Source organism: Pygoscelis adeliae, unplaced genomic scaffold (genome assembly GCF_000699105.1).
Source record: "Pygoscelis adeliae isolate BGI_AS28 unplaced genomic scaffold, ASM69910v1 Scaffold202, whole genome shotgun sequence".
Lineage (NCBI taxonomy): Eukaryota > Metazoa > Chordata > Aves > Sphenisciformes > Spheniscidae > Pygoscelis > Pygoscelis adeliae.
Window position 1 is genome coordinate 3,779,459 of NW_008824544.1, and position 21,288 is coordinate 3,800,746.

Sequence of the window (21,288 nt, forward strand, 5' to 3'; positions counted from 1 at the left end):
AAGTACTGTGAACAAGATATATATATATTATTGATTTTGCAAATTTTTACTGAATAAGTAGTGTTATTAAATAACAAAGGGTCAAACTGTACACTTAATGACTGTGGTAGAAATAAAGTAAAGTCTTTGGCAAGGGCTGCTCTGGAGATATTAAGAGAAAAAGTGACTGTACGAACCGTTGGAGTGAATTTGAGGAATCCCAGTTGATGGGAACCTGTCTTTTCCATTGCAGGAAAAGGAAGATCATTTTGAATCTGTTCAGCTGAAATCTTCAAGATCCCAGAATATATGAAGAATTAATGCTGCCTTCAAAGAAACAAACCTAATTTCTATTTTTACAGGACCATATTTTAAACATATTCTGGCACACATTGTAGTGGTGATCTTGGTGAGAAATGCTTGGCCATTTAGGAGGAAAGAAGACAGGAAGCAAACCAGAAAATTGGATTGCCTTACCATGTGATTGAGTACCTTGCCAAAAAAGAAAGCAGACACTTGGATTCCATACTGGGAATGAAATTCAACTCAGGAAGAGATATACATACTGCAAATAACATGCATTTTTTGCATTCACCTGGGCATCACTCAGGCATGCCATATGATTTATAGGTACCTTTCATTTCCTATCACTCCTTCTACACATATTCATAAGAAATGATTTTCAGAGAGGCCTGAAACCTCCTGCAAAGGTTGTGTGTTGTCCTTTAGTCGCATAACTATGAGTCTCTCTTAAAATCAAAATTGTGAATGGTACTCAGAATGAGCCTCAGGTGAGTTTTGAACTTTGGAAAATACTTTTGATTTTAATGCTTTGAAGGGCTGGATGGTCTGTGTTGGCCTCTAATACAAGAGGCATGGTGTTGCACCTGCAAGTTGAACCCATTCTGAAGCCTAAGTTATGGCCATCAGGGTTGGGGTAAAACCTGGTGCTATTAAATTTAAATGTGTTAACTGCTGTTACATGAATTGTAGGTCAGGGCCCATGAGTTTATAGGCGGTAGCAGGCTCAAACTCTATAAAGAGAAAGAAAGTGATACCCGCAGTGCAAGTTGCACTTGTCCCTCTCTGTGGAAGCTTGTCCTTTCAAGAGAGGTTGTTGGCAGTTTCAGTACCCTTACTTGGGCTGCCAGTATGTCACCTTTCCCTGAGCTGCAAACCAACAAAGCCTGAACTCTGGAAGTAAAGCAAGAATCTCTACTTCTGGAAATCAGGGATCAGCTTTGTCAGTTGGGAGGCTTATTAGAAATACTCAGCCACCTTTATTCCTGGACCCATGCAAGGAATGAGGACGGATGCCCAGCAGAGCTGAGCATGGGTTATGTACTTGTGCAGCTCAGCATCTAAATTCTTTCTGCTGTCAATGCAAGTACCTGCTTTGGAAGAAGGGCACAAAATGGTGCCTTGAAAACTGGAGGCTAGGTGGACTTTTTCATAAAATCAGCCACATTATAAGTATGTGATCTTCATAATATCCACTGTAATAATTTCCTGAAATTCCCATTGAGGTTGAACTCAAAGGAATCTGAAACTTAGGCAAAAAATATTTGAGTAAAATTATGCAAGACTTGTATAGAGCCAGGAGAAAATGAGGAACGATTCTTGTATTGACCTCCGGTCAGACTCATATTTCCATTATAGCAAAATTATGTGAATTGTGGAATGCATCAAAACCAGAAAAGACAGATGGGCAGAAATGGTCTTTTTACTATAAGGAATATAGATTTTTGATTTTATATGACTGAGCTAGATCTATCAATAAAAGAGGGCCCACTTTTAAGTAAAATTTAAATTAAACTGAATTTTCTGCACTCTAAATATTTTATTATACTATAGATGTGGACAAAAATTTTATGAAGTTTAGATTTCTTTTTTCTTTAGGGAAAATTCAGCTCAGTTATTTTATATCTCCAATCAAAGAACACATCTTATTCTTTTGATGGAGATACTTCAGGCATCTTAACTGAAGTGGTGTACATTTTTTGTTGTTCTTGAAAAGGCACTTCACGTTCCCAACAAAGATTTTTATGGGGTATTGTTGAATGTATATTAAATACACATTCCTTTTTGTATATTTTGTACCATTGCACACTTATTATTGTACATTGTATTTGTTGTCATGTTGTCATTTATATATGGTTGTCAAAGATGATATGCTCACAGAGTAAATGGCTTTGGGATTTCACTTCTTGGATCTTTTATGAAGAGGGTTTTTATGTTGTTGATTTTTATTCAGCTGGTGTGCTGTAGCATCAAAGATATATATCTGATGGGAATTCATAAAATAAAGTGAAAATATATTTGAAATTTTGGACTTGAGGTGTTTGGTGGAACTGCAGCCTTTCCTGAACATTGCAGGTCTGCAGTGGTGGCTAGAGCTTTTCACTGCATCAATTGGCATCTGTCTACATCTCCTTTGTTTTTTTCCCTTCTTTCTCCATTTTTTTTCCAAGCCATAATTACAGTTCATTCTCCAGAACACCATTTCTTCTTTCATCATTGGACCCATATCTCTGTAACGTCAAAATGCCTTAATTTTTATGAACTATATTTAATTTGACTTAATACCACAGAGGGTTTGTTTGGTTCCCTTCTGTTTCCCTTTTATTTTCCAAATAAAGTAGAGAGTGGACATTTTTTGTCAGCTCTGACAGACTTTGCTGTATGACCCTTCTCAGCTCTGCTTCCAAATGGTTTGTCATGATATTGTTGAAAATTCTTCCAGGCAACCTAACAGCATATCTGGTGCAGTGCTAACATAGCGGGATACAAACCAATACTGTAGCCTATTTACCTTAAAATAAGAAAACTACATTTTCCACCAATTAAGCAAGTTAAAACTGGCATATTTTAGCTGACTTCTGTTAAAGATATGGTAGAGAGGGGACATTTCCATTTTTCCATAAAAGGCAAATTTTGGAAGCCTTCATTAAGAAATCAGCTGCCTGTGACCTCTTCTAGTACTCTGCCAAAATATACTTACAGCAACCTCCCCCTTCTCTCCCACATGGAATCACATCAGAAACTATTATTTGATGCCATAAAACAATGTGAATCAGTCTGTTATGTGTTCACTTGATTAAACGGAATGCATTTTATTGCTGCATTTGCATGCTTTTCTTTGAACTCTGGAGTCAAGCAACTGAATCTCTTTGAGGATTAAGCACATTTTAGTGGTGTCTCTGTATAAATTATTGGCAAATTAGCAGACTGTTAATGTCTCAGCTTTGACAATACTTGCTGGGGGGAAATGTGCAAAGAATGTATTCTGTCTTGGCTCTGATTATGTTGGTTGATGTTTGTAGTATATAATACGATTGATTAAGAGTCTAGGTTTGAGGAAAATTAAGTGTCTTAGAGCCACAATGGGAAGTTACTGAGTAGCTCCAAGGAGCTACTCTAAGTAGCTGTCATCTACTGTAAGCTCAGTCATCTTTGTTCAAAGAAAGGATTTGACTATTTGCTCTTGAAAAAGAGGTTCTGGGACTCTTCGTTAGTAGAGGGGAAAGTTTGCAGGTTTTGATTTGTCTGTCCTGCCAGGGCCAGCAGTACCCATAAAATTGAGATACTTAATTATAATCAGACAAGATAGCAGCAGATGTTGCCTTTTAGGAGCCAGTGGTTGTTGACTCATCTCCAGCAGTGGCCAACACAAATGCTTCAATGTAAGAGTAAAAGCAGCTACAATTGGTGCTGATAGGCCAGTGGGGATGACATTTCTTCCTAAGCAAGGAATGCTGCTGGTTGGTCTGTATCATGAAGCATGGAGGCCTTAATAGCTATTCTAGGTAATGTAACAGGGAATTACAACCTCAAGAGAAATCTTGGAAAGTTCTGCTTATATTTGGTGGTGTTCTCTCTTAGTCTTTCCCCTTGTATACTTCTTTCATTGAATCCCCTTGTTTTTATTTCTTGCTGCTTTTGAATGTTTGTGAACTGTGCTTCTTTGGCAAGCATGTAAGGAGATAGGAACAGAAATAAAAGGAGGTCAGGCTCATCCTAAAATATACAGCACGTGTCACAATGTATGGTGACATCCCCAGTCACCTGGTTGGATGAACTGAATCACACTGAATATGTGCCACAGGAACAAGGGACACATGAGAATTGAGTTGATCATAAGTTGCCACTGTGTTTTAGTTATTTCATTAGAAGTATAGAGATGAGAGCGTGGGAGAAGTGTTTTTTTTTCTCTTTAAAGTAAGCTTTAGTACTTTAGTATGCAGACCACTTGAATGCCTATTTAGACTCAAAAAGAGTTTTTTAAAGTTCCTATATCCGTTGTAGCAGGCTTCCTGAGTATTCTCTCTTTTTTAAACAAGCCTGTCAGATATTTCTAAGCTGGTTCCTTTTTTTCTGCTAGATAATCATAGCTGGCAAACAGCTTCCAGTATCTCATTAGCTTACTGAAATCTGTGTCCTGTATCCCTGCAGATAACTGGAATTTAATATATATTTCTCCAAAACAAATGTTATAGGCATCAGTTTTCATTTATGCAGAAGATGAAGAAATTCATCTCCTGCTGCATATGCATGTGAAATACAGAAAAAGATATATGGAGGAAAACAGGGGAGAAAAAGAGGAGTAGCATTTTTTTATTGTATGGGTGATACCTAAAAAGGGTAGTTAATGGCGGGGGGATCCTCTCTTCCCAGATTCCTACCAGACATCTCCATTGCTGATGCAAACGCAGCTATTATAGATACAGAAATTGAGAGATAAAGAAAAATCTGAAGTATCCTAACTGTATGTTCAAGCTTCAGGCAATGGCATTTCTATGAAGCAAAACATCTCATGAAACAATTAGTTATTTTGAGTACCCAAGGAATTTGGGGCTAGACCTGTAACATAGAAAGAAATTACTGTTATTTTTAATGAGAATATAGAAGTTAAAGAATTATGAAACTGCTTCAGACTGGAGGCTGTTCTAGTTCCATCTGTTGTCTCCAGCATAACAATACCAGGTCCTTCAGAACAAGAAATATGTACTCTGCAGTAGGCTAGCGTAGGATAGTTTTCTCCCCTGCTCTTTCTCACGTCTGCACTAGGCTGTCCTGATCTGAGTGAGATGGCTTTAAAGATCAGATCATGAGGTTAGTTTAACATAGTTTCCAAACTTGTTTGTGTACATCAACAAGTATAAAAGGCAGGTACACGAAGCAAGAACCAGCATTTTCTCGTGACTAGTTTTATTAGTGCTCCTTCATTCGTTGCTTCTGCATGGACCATTGGGTTGTTCACATAGGCAGTAATGCGTATGTCCACACTTCTCACCCTGATGCCTGCTGGCCAGATGGCCTAGGCTGTCACGCAGCAAATAAAAACAGAAAGAAAACTCAACCCTCCAGCCCTGGTTTTTAAGATGGCAGAGGATTTGTAGACTCTTTTTGTCCTGTGGGTCTCCCAGAGGAGGAGTTGGGATGGGAATCCGGGAGTGAGGCAGTGGTGTTCACATTCACAGACTTTGCTCCAAACATTTTATTTATTGTAGGAAACACATTAATAAGTAATAATAACCATAGATATGGTTACCTTGCAATTCACCAGCTCTAACTACCTGTCCTATACTATGAGTATGAAATGCAAACTTTCCCTGTACCCTCTAAAGTAAGTACTATGAACAAGATATATATATATATTATTGATTTTGCAAATTTTTACTGAATAAGTAGTGTTATTAAATAACAAAGGGTCAAACTGTACACTTAATGACTGTGGTAGAAATAAAGTGAAGTCTTTGGCAAGGGCTGCTCTGGAGATATTAAGAGAAAAAGTGACTGTACGAACCGTTGGAGTGAATTTGAGGAATCCCAGTTGATGGGAACCTGTCTTTTCCATTGCAGGAAAAGGAAGATCATTTTGAATCTGTTCAGCTGAAATCTTCAAGATCCCAGAATATATGAAGAATTAATGCTGCCTTCAAAGAAACAAACCTAATTTCTATTTTTACAGGACCATATTTTAAACATATTCTGGCACACATTGTAGTGGTGATCTTGGTGAGAAATGCTTGGCCATTTAGGAGGAAAGAAGACAGGAAGCAAACCAGAAAATTGGATTGCCTTACCATGTGATTGAGTACCTTGCCAAAAAAGAAAGCAGACACTTGGATTCCATACTGGGAATGAAATTCAACTCAGGAAGAGATATACATACTGCAAATAACATGCATTTTTTGCATTCACCTGGGCATCACTCAGGCATGCCATATGATTTATAGGTACCTTTCATTTCCTATCACTCCTTCTACACATATTCATAAGAAATGATTTTCAGAGAGGCCTGAAACCTCCTGCAAAGGTTGTGTGTTGTCCTTTAGTCGCATAACTATGAGTCTCTCTTAAAATCAAAATTGTGAATGGTACTCAGAATGAGCCTCAGGTGAGTTTTGAACTTTGGAAAATACTTTTGATTTTAATGCTTTGAAGGGCTGGATGGTCTGTGTTGGCCTCTAATACAAGAGGCATGGTGTTGCACCTGCAAGTTGAACCCATTCTGAAGCCTAAGTTATGGCCATCAGGGTTGGGGTAAAACCTGGTGCTATTAAATTTAAATGTGTTAACTGCTGTTACATGAATTGTAGGTCAGGGCCCATGAGTTTATAGGCGGTAGCAGGCTCAAACTCTATAAAGAGAAAGAAAGTGATACCCGCAGTGCAAGTTGCACTTGTCCCTCTCTGTGGAAGCTTGTCCTTTCAAGAGAGGTTGTTGGCAGTTTCAGTACCCTTACTTGGGCTGCCAGTATGTCACCTTTCCCTGAGCTGCAAACCAACAAAGCCTGAACTCTGGAAGTAAAGCAAGAATCTCTACTTCTGGAAATCAGGGATCAGCTTTGTCAGTTGGGAGGCTTATTAGAAATACTCAGCCACCTTTATTCCTGGACCCATGCAAGGAATGAGGACGGATGCCCAGCAGAGCTGAGCATGGGTTATGTACTTGTGCAGCTCAGCATCTAAATTCTTTCTGCTGTCAATGCAAGTACCTGCTTTGGAAGAAGGGCACAAAATGGTGCCTTGAAAACTGGAGGCTAGGTGGACTTTTTCATAAAATCAGCCACATTATAAGTATGTGATCTTCATAATATCCACTGTAATAATTTCCTGAAATTCCCATTGAGGTTGAACTCAAAGGAATCTGAAACTTAGGCAAAAAATATTTGAGTAAAATTATGCAAGACTTGTATAGAGCCAGGAGAAAATGAGGAACGATTCTTGTATTGACCTCCGGTCAGACTCATATTTCCATTATAGCAAAATTATGTGAATTGTGGAATGCATCAAAACCAGAAAAGACAGATGGGCAGAAATGGTCTTTTTACTATAAGGAATATAGATTTTTGATTTTATATGACTGAGCTAGATCTATCAATAAAAGAGGGCCCACTTTTAAGTAAAATTTAAATTAAACTGAATTTTCTGCACTCTAAATATTTTATTATACTATAGATGTGGACAAAAATTTTATGAAGTTTAGATTTCTTTTTTCTTTAGGGAAAATTCAGCTCAGTTATTTTATATCTCCAATCAAAGAACACATCTTATTCTTTTGATGGAGATACTTCAGGCATCTTAACTGAAGTGGTGTACATTTTTTGTTGTTCTTGAAAAGGCACTTCACGTTCCCAACAAAGATTTTTATGGGGTATTGTTGAATGTATATTAAATACACATTCCTTTTTGTATATTTTGTACCATTGCACACTTATTATTGTACATTGTATTTGTTGTCATGTTGTCATTTATATATGGTTGTCAAAGATGATATGCTCACAGAGTAAATGGCTTTGGGATTTCACTTCTTGGATCTTTTATGAAGAGGGTTTTTATGTTGTTGATTTTTATTCAGCTGGTGTGCTGTAGCATCAAAGATATATATCTGATGGGAATTCATAAAATAAAGTGAAAATATATTTGAAATTTTGGACTTGAGGTGTTTGGTGGAACTGCAGCCTTTCCTGAACATTGCAGGTCTGCAGTGGTGGCTAGAGCTTTTCACTGCATCAAATTGCATCTGTCTACATCTCCTTTGTTTTTTTCCCTTCTTTCTCCATATTTTTTCCAAGCCATAATTACAGTTCATTCTCCAGAACACCATTTCTTCTTTCATCATTGGACCCATATCTCTGTAACGTCAAAATGCCTTAATTTTTATGAACTATATTTAATTTGACTTAATACCACAGAGGGTTTGTTTGGTTCCCTTCTGTTTCCCTTTTATTTTCCAAATAAAGTAGAGAGTGGACATTTTTTGTCAGCTCTGACAGACTTTGCTGTATGACCCTTCTCAGCTCTGCTTCCAAATGGTTTGTCATGATATTGTTGAAAATTCTTCCAGGCAACCTAACAGCATATCTGGTGCAGTGCTAACATAGCGGGATACAAACCAATACTGTAGCCTATTTACCTTAAAATAAGAAAACTACATTTTCCACCAATTAAGCAAGTTAAAACTGGCATATTTTAGCTGACTTCTGTTAAAGATATGGTAGAGAGGGGACATTTCCATTTTTCCATAAAAGGCAAATTTTGGAAGCCTTCATTAAGAAATCAGCTGCCTGTGACCTCTTCTAGTACTCTGCCAAAATATACTTACAGCAACCTCCCCCTTCTCTCCCACATGGAATCACATCAGAAACTATTATTTGATGCCATAAAACAATGTGAATCAGTCTGTTATGTGTTCACTTGATTAAACGGAATGCATTTTATTGCTGCATTTGCATGCTTTTCTTTGAACTCTGGAGTCAAGCAACTGAATCTCTTTGAGGATTAAGCACATTTTAGTGGTGTCTCTGTATAAATTATTGGCAAATTAGCAGACTGTTAATGTCTCAGCTTTGACAATACTTGCTGGGGGGAAATGTGCAAAGAATGTATTCTGTCTTGGCTCTGATTATGTTGGTTGATGTTTGTAGTATATAATACGATTGATTAAGAGTCTAGGTTTGAGGAAAATTAAGTGTCTTAGAGCCACAATGGGAAGTTACTGAGTAGCTCCAAGGAGCTACTCTAAGTAGCTGTCATCTACTGTAAGCTCAGTCATCTTTGTTCAAAGAAAGGATTTGACTATTTGCTCTTGAAAAAGAGGTTCTGGGACTCTTCGTTAGTAGAGGGGAAAGTTTGCAGGTTTTGATTTGTCTGTCCTGCCAGGGCCAGCAGTACCCATAAAATTGAGATACTTAATTATAATCAGACAAGATAGCAGCAGATGTTGCCTTTTAGGAGCCAGTGGTTGTTGACTCATCTCCAGCAGTGGCCAACACAAATGCTTCAATGTAAGAGTAAAAGCAGCTACAATTGGTGCTGATAGGCCAGTGGGGATGACATTTCTTCCTAAGCAAGGAATGCTGCTGGTTGGTCTGTATCATGAAGCATGGAGGCCTTAATAGCTATTCTAGGTAATGTAACAGGGAATTACAACCTCAAGAGAAATCTTGGAAAGTTCTGCTTATATTTGGTGGTGTTCTCTCTTAGTCTTTCCCCTTGTATACTTCTTTCATTGAATCCCCTTGTTTTTATTTCTTGCTGCTTTTGAATGTTTGTGAACTGTGCTTCTTTGGCAAGCATGTAAGGAGATAGGAACAGAAATAAAAGGAGGTCAGGCTCATCCTAAAATATACAGCACGTGTCACAATGTATGGTGACATCCCCAGTCACCTGGTTGGATGAACTGAATCACACTGAATATGTGCCACAGGAACAAGGGACACATGAGAATTGAGTTGATCATAAGTTGCCACTGTGTTTTAGTTATTTCTCTGGATGTATAGAGTTGGACCTCATCAGGAAGAGAACTCTAAGTTCCCGTGTACTGTGAGGCTGGTACTGTAACAGCACCTAAAAGCCAAAGCGAGGTTGTGTGGATGTGTGTTTGCTTGAATAAAAGACACGCAAGAGTGACCTCTGAGAATTTTGGTGTTATACACAGCCCATTCCTGTCCTCGCCTCCTTCCATGTTTAAAATGGCAGCGTACTAGAAAGTCTCTCTCTTTAGGGGTAACATGCTCTGTTTTCCAGCTGGTTGTAGGCAGTGGTAAAGTCATTATCTGGCCTGCCGCTGTTGCCTCTAAAGGAGGGTTTGGTGTGTGTAAGGAAGTGGCGCTGCTGGGGAGGGAGGAACCCCTTGCTGACCCTGCCATTCCCTTAGAGGGAAGATTGGCACTCCAGGTCTCCCCCCAGCCTTTGCTTCCTACCCATCCCCTTCCTATTGCAAAAACAGCCCAGCCTGGCCTTGGCCTCTTTTCTTCTTGCAGTGACAAAACTCAGCTTTGCCTGTGTTGCTGAGAAGCTTTGAGGTGGCTCTGGATAAACAGCTTCTGCCTTTCATCTTGCAGACTGCAAGCATTAATGAGTAGGCAATGGTATCATGGACATCAGACTGCGTTTGGTGATGAGTTAAGGGTTTGTTTTGGTCTCCCTCACTCTAAGTGTACTAATTGGGTGAAGTGGAAACCTCTTTAACCAGAGATGAGATTTCTGGATGGAGCCAGGATATTTTGGACATTTTTCACTGATTTTGGGGGTTTGTTTTGTTCAGGTAGAATATGATATTTTTTAAATAGGTTTTGATCATTTTTCAATTTAAAAAGACAATTCCTTTTGAAATTTCTTTGGCTATGACTGAAGCCAGTTGTGTTCAATTGATTCAGAAAAAACAATCTCTTGAAGACAAAATAAAATGTTTTGTTTTACCACAATAGATTTTGGTTTTGCTTTCAAACTTCACTCAATACTTAAAAAAGAAACACCTCTCCTACAAAAAACAAAACAAAATAAAACCAAGAACAAAGAAAAAAAAAAAACCCAAACTTTGTTTACTTCAGATTGACCTGTGATGATTTTTTTGAGTCTTATTTTTCTGCTCAGCCAATAAATAAAAAGTGATCAGTTTTTCACAAACCTTTCTGCACTCTTGATTTGTATCAGAGAGCTAAGGTACTCTGAAGTTATGGCTTCTGAATGAAAAACTAAACTTTTCTGCAGCCTCCAGTAAGGCACTGTAGACGGTGGGTTAAGCCTTGCTCTCGTCCCCAGCATTTCCCCCTGGTTGGCTGCATGCAGGACTCAGAGCATTGTGACGACTCTTCAGGCTCACAGCCAAGGTACTTGGGGCTCCCTCCACCATGCAAAGAACTGTGACAGGACCCACTGTGCTTTGAGGTGAATTACTCAAATCTTTATGTATGATCGGAGCAGTAAAGAGACCAGAAGAGGTTTATACTCTAAAGCCAAGTTTTACACAAATGGGAACAAAAACTATGAACTGTTTTAAATAGAAAAACTAAAATGATGACATGAGGCAATGGCAGGGCCCCCCCCCCCCCCCAAAAAATGAGCAAGGGGCAAAGGGGCCCCCCCCCCCCCCCCAACAAACAGATCCCTTTCTCAAGAGATTTTCATGTCAGTATGGTGTGCAAAGCCTCTGCCAGATGTTGACATTTTCCATTTTTGTTTTGCTGTTTTTTGAAAATGGATTACTTGAATCACCAGGCAATACCAGATAATCTGCATCCCTGGACATCCAATGGAAAGTAGTGAAAAGCTTTCAAGACAAAACCAAGTAAAGTACAAGAATGCTGGGAACATTTGGTGGGGCTGGAACTCCAGAGCTCCACGTGGCCTTTTTTTGTATGAAAAACCCACATGCAAGTGGCTTTCAAACCATCTAAGTATTCATAACACTTGTTCAGACACAGACGTTGGGTCATTTCCTCAATAGTGCTATCAAAATGAATGAAAACTCCGGGACAGTAAGGTCCTCACCTGCTATAAATTAGCTTCAGTGATGCCAATTTAGATTCTAGGATTGGAATTCATCTGACACAATGCCTTTATTTTCAGTGCAAACTTTGTGATCTGAGCAAGCTGTGCTAGCCTTTATTTGGAGAGATTCATCTCAGCCTGAAGTAGCAGTCTGAGATAAGCCAGGGGAATTGTGCCTACTTCCCTCCACTGAGTACAAAGGGAGAAGGGGCACGTTATACTGTAGACAATGAATGTTAGGTGAGGTGGATTTGACCCTGATCGTTGCTTTCCATAAAAATGGAGACGAAATTCTCATTGGCTTAGGCATTTTTAAGAGCTCCATAAAGATAATGTAGATGCAGGGACATCAGCATTATGGTCAGATATTCTGACCTTTTGCCATCCTGTGAACAGCCTCTTAATCCACAAAAGAGCATACAAAAGTCAAATGAATGTAGCTGCCCAACTTGAGATGCTTTAAGGGGTCTTGATTTAGAAAGCAAGTCTCCCAACCTGTCAAAACTTGACCCCTGGGCCATGCATCAAGGTGGGAACCAAGCCTGAAACATTAGGCACTCTAGAGCTTGTGGAGACAAAGAAGCTGAATACAGAGCTCTGCATGTAATGCGGGCTAAGCAATGCCTATTTTGGGGAAAGTCACAGGGATTTCTGTACTAGACAGCTCCATGATGCAGAGGCTTAAATGGCTGCCTGTGTAGCCAGTCACAGAAGTGTTGACATCAAGAGTTCTTTGCTGGTGGACATGTGGATGTCCAGAAAAATGAGACATCTATCTGTGAGTAGGAATTTTAAGAACCTGCATCTTTAATTTCTGCATTCAAAATAACAGCTACTTCCTTCGCCAGTTCAGCCCTAAGGACTTGCACCTTTCCAGAAATGTGTAAAAACATCTGTAAGTGCAGGAGAACTGGGCTCCAGAGAACTTGTACGTCCAACAGTATGTATCTGTAGTGTCTGCCTTTCAAGCCTCAGTGGTGTTGCCTTTGGAGTCAATGAGAATTTTGCTATTGACCTCAGCTGGAATGAGATCAATGGGAACAAGCCCTTAGGTAAATATGCCCAGATACATTAATCAAAGGTGTGTTTGTTTCCTTAATGACTTTTTGGACCCAGCAGAAGGGAGGATTTCAGATTGTTTCAATAGAATGAGGGCAGCTTTAAGAGTGCAGTTATAAAAGCCAGACTTTAAAGGTATTTAGCAATTGTCTAAGTAGCCGGTATGTGTGTCTTGAATTGTTTGATTTGAATGCAAAGGTCACCCCAGAGATGTGTGTAAATGTCTCCAGGATTTCTCTTTTTTGGTTTCTGCAGTGCTCCAATTACCTTTCACAGCACTGTTGATGCAGACATACTGAACCAGCTTTGTTTTGGCTGGAGGTATAAAACAGTCTTAGCTAATTTTCTGATAGATTTTCTTCTGTCTCTTTGCCAACCTAATCTAAAATCTCTTTGGTTTTTATATGCTACCAATCTATTGTGTGCATGACAGCATTAAGTCATGCCAAATGAGTGAACCAGCGATCAAAATTTTTTTCCTAATATCTCATTGAAATGCAATTAGACATTTTCACTTTTGACAATTACCCTACATTTTAATAACAAAAAGAGCACTTGAGATACTTTAATAATGTGCATTTTTTTTAAGGAGAGGGAATTTATACTTGACCCTGACAAAGCATTCATTGTAAGCACGTACTATGTGATATGGATTTTGTAACACAGGCACAGACCCATACACAGATATGTGTGTACACACACTAGTACTGCAGACTTTTTATCATTTTAAACTATCCTGGTGTCTAGGGAAATGTAATGACCTTGAGGGAGGAAGAAAAAAAGATGAAACCATGCTGAAAAACTTTTATCTTTTTATTATTGGTGCCTTTACATTAATACTGCTGTTTTGTGCTGAGAAAACCAATCTGTTACATGTAAGGTAACTGTAATATACAACATAGAAATGCAGTCTAAGTTAATTACAACAAGGAGCTACAAAAAAATTTCGTAGGAAAGAAGTCACCTAACATTGCAACTGTGCTTGCAACAAATCACTCCCTTACTGCAGGACTATGCACATTGTGAACCATGGTTATTTACATGTCCCTTACAACCGTTAACAACAGAAAGGCTAAAATCAGTCTAAAAAGTTCCAGAACATCACTATATACTGTACAATCCTCAAAAATAATTTATTACACTGTTTCTAAAAAAAGGTACTAGTTTTGTTTTGATTTCTTTTGTTTTCTGGTGTTTTCCGGAATGCACAACATGTGCAAAATTTTGCCTAACAGTCTAAAAACTCAAGAACTGAACTGCAAGTCACAATCACAGAGATGAAGTGGTGGAGTCCAGAACTTCCCTTCCATTGCAGACGGTCGGTACGTACATACTAGCAGATGCTGAAAGAGAAAGAGAGGGGAAAATGAATTGACTTCAGCAAAAAATTACAACACACAGGATTAGAACTTATGTTGATCCGGACCATCTCACCCAATTTAACCAAGATGCTCAATGAAAAGTCACTGTATGTGACTGTGTCAGCAGTGGAGCTGATGGAGGTACTACTTGCACCGCTACAAGGCAATTCAGATCTGAGGCTGAAGCACCCTCTGGAGGAACCTGATTTCTCTTTGCTGACCTTTGAGAGCACTTAGGGTGACTAAGCTTCTCCGAGAAGTGTCTGAATAAAATACATGAATTTTTTTTGATGATTCTGGGCCACTGGGTCTCACTTTATAGCACTTTGGATGGTAGTGTGAATTAATACAGCTAGAATGGTGCTAAGATATCCCTGTAGAATAAAAAGTGAACCTTTGGATTTTTCGTGTCTTATTGTTAAGAAATGCTAAGGTCTGATCCTTTCAGATTTCACATAATTGGAATGGACATTCCTGAATTAAAATATAAGCATTTTTAAATCCGGGAGAGAATCTACCTCTGCATATTAGGACTGTGTCTTGATCTACTTTTTAATTAAAAAAATAAGAATTCTGTACATGTTGGATGGAGTGAAGAAATTTTTGACTAACTGAATTTGAAAGCAAGATTATTTCTCACCTAATCCCAGAATATTTTTCTGGCCATAATACCCTTCTTTTCTGGGAGCTCTGGGTCAGGATTCAATATGCGTCCAGAGGTGAGGGCCAGATTCTGGTACCCTTGTCTATATTGCCTAATATTTTATACAGTAGGTTTTCATTGCTTCAGTGATATGACAATTGAATCTGAGTATGAGAATCTGTTTCTAAATGTATTTGTATTTTGACTGTAGGATATATTACCATTCTGCTACAGCCTTGTGAATTTTAATTTAAAAGCAAGCTGGTTTGTCCATCTTTGTTAAAATTATCCATTGGGCATCAGGAATGCGTTTTCAGATTCTCTGTGACATCTCTGCTCATGGTACCATAAAGCTGTTTTTTGAAAGATACGTTAGGTTAATGATAACAGTGACCCGGACAAATGTGATGCCTTCATCAAAGAAAACACAGGGCAAGCAATGACTTAGTAAACTCAATCATCCAGTGTAAAAAGCAATTTATGCAGCTGACAAGGGCATGCTCAGTCTTCCAAAACTGGTGCTGGCTACACTCTCAGTTGCAGACTGGTTCTCTAAAGACGCTCAGCATGATTTTCAGAACAGATCATTCTTTCTTCAAATCAGCTACTGTTTCTAATTATTTCATTGACTGAATAAATATAAATGGAAAACAGAACTGGTATAACAAGAGAAATTTAGAGGCACCTATTGGACTAACCTACTATTAGAGGGCAGGACATATTCCTGATAAACAGGTGAGCCAAGAATGAGCCCCTGCTCTGAATTAGGTAGATGGATTTTGATCTCTCACAACCTGGATATATGTTGAAATGTCATTTGTAGTTAAAAGGGCACAAGGCATCACGTCTATGATTTTGTGAAAATTAACTATCAGGTTTTGTATTCAGTTTTTAACTGGGTATGATATGGCAGCACATTGACCTGAAATTTTTATTATTGTTGTTATTTTTATTTCTACTTATTGTTGGCAAATAGATAAATCAGCACTGCTTAGGAGACCTGATTCAAATCCTTGTTCTACTGCTGTATGACTGCAGGCAAAAGCATTTTGTTTCTGTGAACATCAGTCACCGACCCAGATCTTTTTTAGTTTCAGGGTTTTTTTGAAGTCCAACACACTGAAGAGCATGAATAGCTCAAATACTACGGTAACTGGGTCAGGAGGATGTCAAAGTTGGACAGAGAAACGTGGTGGTAGGTGAGATACAAGTGGCCTTGCCTTTTGAGTTCTCAGGCTTCCTCCACAGCATGTACCTCTCTTGTAGTGCTGGGAGGCAGTTATTAACTCTGCTGAGTGGAGTAAAGTGTTCACACTGAGTATCCAGCTCTCTCTGAGACTGAACAAAAGATCTTGCTTTTCCTTACAGACCTCAGCAATGTTAATCACTGGCCGTGCAGGGTTCTGAGTTTCACATCATGTCTTATAGCAGCAGCCAAGGGGTTTCCTGAAATATGGCCAGACCTGCTAGAGACACTTCACCTCCATTTTGCCTTGTGTTGAGGCCAAGAAGAAATGTGTGACATGACCGAAGTCTTGATTTGGCTGCAATTCATGCTTTTGATCTCCTCTTTTCTGGCAGTCCCTCATGTTGCTTTGATAATCCAAGGCAAAGAACCAGAGGTAAAAAGCAAGAATCCAGCGCTGCCATGGGCACCTTGCAGCATGCCTACATTGTCAGGAACAGGCAGGTTCAAACTTGCTTTCTGTCTGCCACTTCCTCTACTCACGCTCACAGCCGGACAACTGTGAGTTAATCATGTATAAAAGCCATATATCAGGGCTAGTTTGGAGCAAGGGCTGGGAAAATAAATTCTGAGAGAGAAAACTTACCAGCCTGGCTATAAACAGTAGCTTCAATTCTTTTTCTGACCCCTGTGGAGGACACCTGGAGGAGCTCAAGTCTCTGTGCTGCTCTCCATGTGGACATAACTTGGATGAATGACACTGTCTGGGTGTAAAAGCTCAGCCTGAATCATGTAGGTGCTTAAATCAGTCCTGAGCTCTCTGGGAAGTTTTATGAGTGCTGACCTCCTACCTTATCGGAATACCTCTGCCAAGCCCATAAAACAGGCCACAGGAAAACTGGGGAACATCCCAATGGGGAAAACACTGCAGGGGAAGCAGAACTTACGCAGCACTCTGCCAAATGTGAATTTTCAGATTCAAATAAACGTGTACGGATATATAAATTTCAAAAGATGTCATATACCTAGGTACACATATATCCTGCCTCTCTTCAGCTTAAATCTATATTCTTTTGTAGTCCAGACTTCAGCTGTCAAAATGATCAAAGCTCAATGCCTCTAAAACAAGTTTCCTCGCTTAGCAGTCAAGTATTCACCTCTACTTGCTTTCTGCAGAGCATGTAGCAAAGAAGAGGAGCTGTATTCAGATGAGTACATGAGGTGCTCAGTTTAGCTCTCATGACCACTACCACACTGCAGTTGCAGTGGTATGGTTGGCTGACCACTGACTCAGGCCTTCCCTCCACTGATCAGTTTAGGGATGTAATTGCGATACACATTTAGAGCTAATACTTAACACTACCCAAGAGCATCATGAGTGTCACTTACCTTTTCTCATAGCATTTGACCAGTTTTCATGGTTCAAGGAACTGTGTTAAAAACTGTCTGTGAGTCACTTGCTGTTGATGACCCACTATGCTCAATGGCTGATGGAGTGAAGAGGTGATGGCAGCCTTGAGATGCAATGAGGGTGGGAATCCTTGGAGATAGAAAACACATTGCCCATTCGAGCAACTTGGGTACTCCTGTCCTCTGAAGCTCTGATAATGAACAAGAACTGGCTTTTTGGATGTTGCTGTTACTAGAATGCCCTGGAGCTAATTTTGATCAGCCTCATACTAAGCAGTTTCTGACTGATGAAAACACCATCAAGACCAAAATAAAAACAAGCTGACAGCTCCGGGACTGATGAGAGGAATATTTTAGACATGGATTAGAATCAATTAGGATGACAACCTTTTTGGAGGTTTATAACTGACAAAACAGTTAAAAAAAATGAAAATTTATTTAAAATAATTTACAAATAAATGGAAAGGAGTAAGGAAAAAATTTCCTTCTTAGAAATATTGGTGCAGTGAATTCTCAGTGTTATTTTCCTAAATAATTGTCCGAGATGGAAACTATAGAGCTTTTTCCATTGTATATGATGGACCTTTTAGTCCTACTTCCAGGTCCATGTCTTGCCACGGTTCGAAAAGACCAACAAAGATGAGCAGCCCTTATTCAGCTAGGTGTAAGCAGGAAAAGTAGATGTCTGCAGCCACCTTTCTAAACAATGAAGTAGCAAGAGACTGTAAGTCTGGATTTTTATGCTTTCCTTAATGTCTTAAAGCTATTCACAAACCTGAAAAAGTAGGCTTTTAATGTAAAGATGTGCACTGAGGATGTCTTTCAGTTCTCTCGTGCTTGCACACACACATGTATTATCCAGTGTTATAATAAAAATATCAAATTCCAAAATGCAATCCTGTACAAAAGTATCCATGAATCAAAATGGTTTCTGTCTAAGCTTATTCTGTAGTATGAGAGAATTAAAAAACTTGCAAAGACCACTTATACCAAATTCATAAGGGACGAAAATAATCTCATGGGACTTACCATTTCATCAGGGGACCAAACTTCTAAAGGTTATTGGGAATCCATTGGTCTTGCAAATCCAGCCCTTTTGGGAGTGCTCAGCACTTTGGGCACTTAAGGCCATCTCATCTCTCTTGGTTTAAGTTTTCCAAAACAGCAAGGAGATTTTTGCTTCTAGTGTCAGGGCTGGATGCAGTCCTGACTCGGTGGGATAGGGGAGGAGTAGAGCCACGCGGCTGCTCTCTTGTTAAGGGACCATGAGCATTCACGCACAGTATGGTTTGGGGTAGGAGAGCCAGAGATGGCTGGGACCCCTTTACCTTCTAATCCATGCCAATGTGATACACAGCAGGGTCCCAGTTTCCTTCCGCATTCTGTCTGAAACTTGAAGTGCCAGAGATTTCTAGCCAATTTTGAAATTTAAGTCATACTCAAAAACCTCAGGCTAGGTTAGTGTGAACTTGCTGGCAAGCCTTGATCTGTGTCCCCCCTTTCCTCTCTTTCTTATTCCTTGCCTCCCTCTGGTTGTAGTGTGCTTTTTCAATTAGCTTTCCAGGTTAGACATGCTGTCTGCAGAGCTCCGTGAACAAGGTGCTGTGTGCTCCCATCCTTGACTAGTTAAGCTTGACAAAGAAAAAAAACCCAAACATACAGGTGACCTATTTTTTTTTTTTAATCTAAAAAAATCTCTGAGCAACTCACCCAGAAGAGGAGTGACAGCCTCAAATCAAAACCACAGATGTGAATCTGCTTGGGATGAAGAGTCTAAAGATGAGGAAAAGGAGGGAGGCAGAGCAGATGAGCTGTCCTTGCAACCGAGCACTGATTGCTTCTGCTGGCTGTGGCACTTACAAAGGGTATTGCTCAACGCTCAGCATACAGATACAGTTTATGGCATCCCTTGTATACGTTTGCTGTGGACTTGGAGCCTTTCCTTATAATGCAGGCGATAAAAGCCATTGAGAGCATGCTGCACTGTGGCCCAGGTCCTGTTGGCATGTCATTTTGACAGGAATACTCCAGGGCAATCTGTTCCTGTTGCTGCTGCAAGAGTGACAGTGAGCGACGGGCTCTACTTGCTTTGTGCAGCGGGAAGGAGTCAGAGCCCACCAAAAGCTTTCTGCTGACTTTAGTGAGGTTCAGAGTGGGCTCTGAGCTGATTCCCATGGGAGGGGGATGAGTTTTTCTCTCCAGACACAAATGACGTGATGCTTCCATGGGGTACATAGCCCAGCCTATAAAGGTCATTTTGTTGCTGGTAAAAATCCCATCTTGTCTTTACGCAAACTCACCGTGACCCCACATCCTTATAGAAAGGTGGCAGTTTTGTTACTTACACTGGGAGTAAGTGGTCCCGGTCCCACTGACACTGAACCTGTTGAGATGGAGTCTGTGAGTGACCACGTTCTTCTGGGGCTGGAAGAGGATGATGTGCACCTTGGGCGCGAACAAACAGCCCAGCACAACAAAGCCGCTCAGACTCACAGAGATGCACATGGTGGTGGTTTGCACCTAGGAGAGAGTGGGCGCAAAGCACTGTGTTTCAGTATGGAAAGCTCTGAAATGCAGAATATTAGAAGCATTATCATACAACAGTGGGAAACAGAGTCCTGGGGGTTTGCACTGGTACAGGCTGGCTTGAACATCCTTATCTTCCACAATCCTAGGATCATATAAGCGAGGTGCATGGTGCTGATGGTGCCCTGTGTCTCTACATATCTGGGGGAGCTTGACTGAATGTGTTCACCCTCAGTTTAGTGAAGGAATGGTAGTCCTGCTCTCTTTCTCTCATCCTCCACGTCCTTGATTTCTAAATTTATCAGAAGTTCTCTGTAACACCTGTCATGCAACAACTGGGCAAAGCTGGCTGCAGTGGAAACTGGCTTGCACATACCATGCTTTATGTGGGGTTACGTTAGATGCCTCATGCAAAGCATCTACTTGAAAACAATTTAGCCTCCAGCCTCAATCTTAATCAGAGTACTTGAACAATCCCTTGCAGGAATATAGGTGTGATTTGGAGTAAACATAAGAGCTGGTGACATTTGTCAAACTGGACCTGAAAGGAGCCCTGACTTTGAGACATAATTTTTTGGGATCAGAAATGAATTGTTTGTAAGGCTACAGGATTTTAGAGTAGTTGTGTTGGGTCATTTGTTAGTGTAACTTTGCTGGCACTGTCTATCTTTCTTCCTTTTTGTTCAATGGTATAACTAGGTGCCAGTTAACTGCCTCATTTTCAGTTTATGTTCTTTTCTTCCAAGCAGATTTCTTAATTAAGATGTTGAATTAAACTGCTTTAAACTCTACTGCTTAATTTGAATGATTATACATCCATGGCTCATTTTTCCTTAGTTACACTCCTGCAGTCCTTGGAGATTAGCCTTCTTCCATGGGAATGCTGCTCATATCTCCTTGTCAGGAATAATTGGTGCAAAATGAAAAACAGAGTAGAGAATGGACTTTGTTGCTTTATATATATACAGAGCACCAAGTGCTTTGTCAGCAGTAAGAATAATTAATGTGATCATATAATAATCACTCTTTACCCAAGATAGATGTGGCAAGCATCATGAAAAGGTGCTCAGCTCTCACAGGGTGAGTGAACATGGAAGACCCTACAGGGGCAGCATGAGAAAGGGACACCTTAGTGTTTCCAGCTGCACTTTCTCCTTCACTTCTCTGCATTTGGCCCACAGGGCTCTGCAGTCAATTCTGGGTGGGTCTTGAACTGGTAAAACAGGACTGGGAGTTTTCTTATAAAACAAGAATAAATGAAGGTGGTAGTTTCAAGGTAAGTTCTCTTCACTAACAAAGCCCTCCTCCTCCCCAGCCTGCTCTGCTAGGGTTTGTGCCTCCTGA

General features: G+C 39.9%; 2 protein-coding genes across 2 annotated transcripts in view; one reads left to right on the forward strand and one right to left on the reverse strand.

The window, feature by feature from the left end:
- The window catches only part of KIAA1324L (KIAA1324-like ortholog), a 49,314-nt gene extending 48,871 nt beyond the window's left edge, over positions 1-443 (forward strand). The window contains exon 21 of the mRNA XM_009321766.1: positions 233-443. Coding sequence (XP_009320041.1) covers positions 233-292 — 60 coding nt within the window. The 3' untranslated portion in view covers positions 293-443. The remainder of the gene's footprint in view (positions 1-232) is intronic.
- Positions 444-13,610: 13,167 nt separating this feature from the next.
- GRM3 (glutamate receptor, metabotropic 3) overlaps positions 13,611-21,288 on the reverse strand; it is a 52,600-nt gene continuing 44,922 nt past the window's right edge. The window contains exons 4-5 of the mRNA XM_009321767.1: positions 19,764-19,938; positions 13,611-14,161 (exon numbers count right to left, since the gene is read on the reverse strand). Of these exons, the coding sequence (XP_009320042.1) occupies positions 14,088-14,161; positions 19,764-19,938 (249 nt within the window). The 3' untranslated portion in view covers positions 13,611-14,087. The remainder of the gene's footprint in view (positions 14,162-19,763; positions 19,939-21,288) is intronic.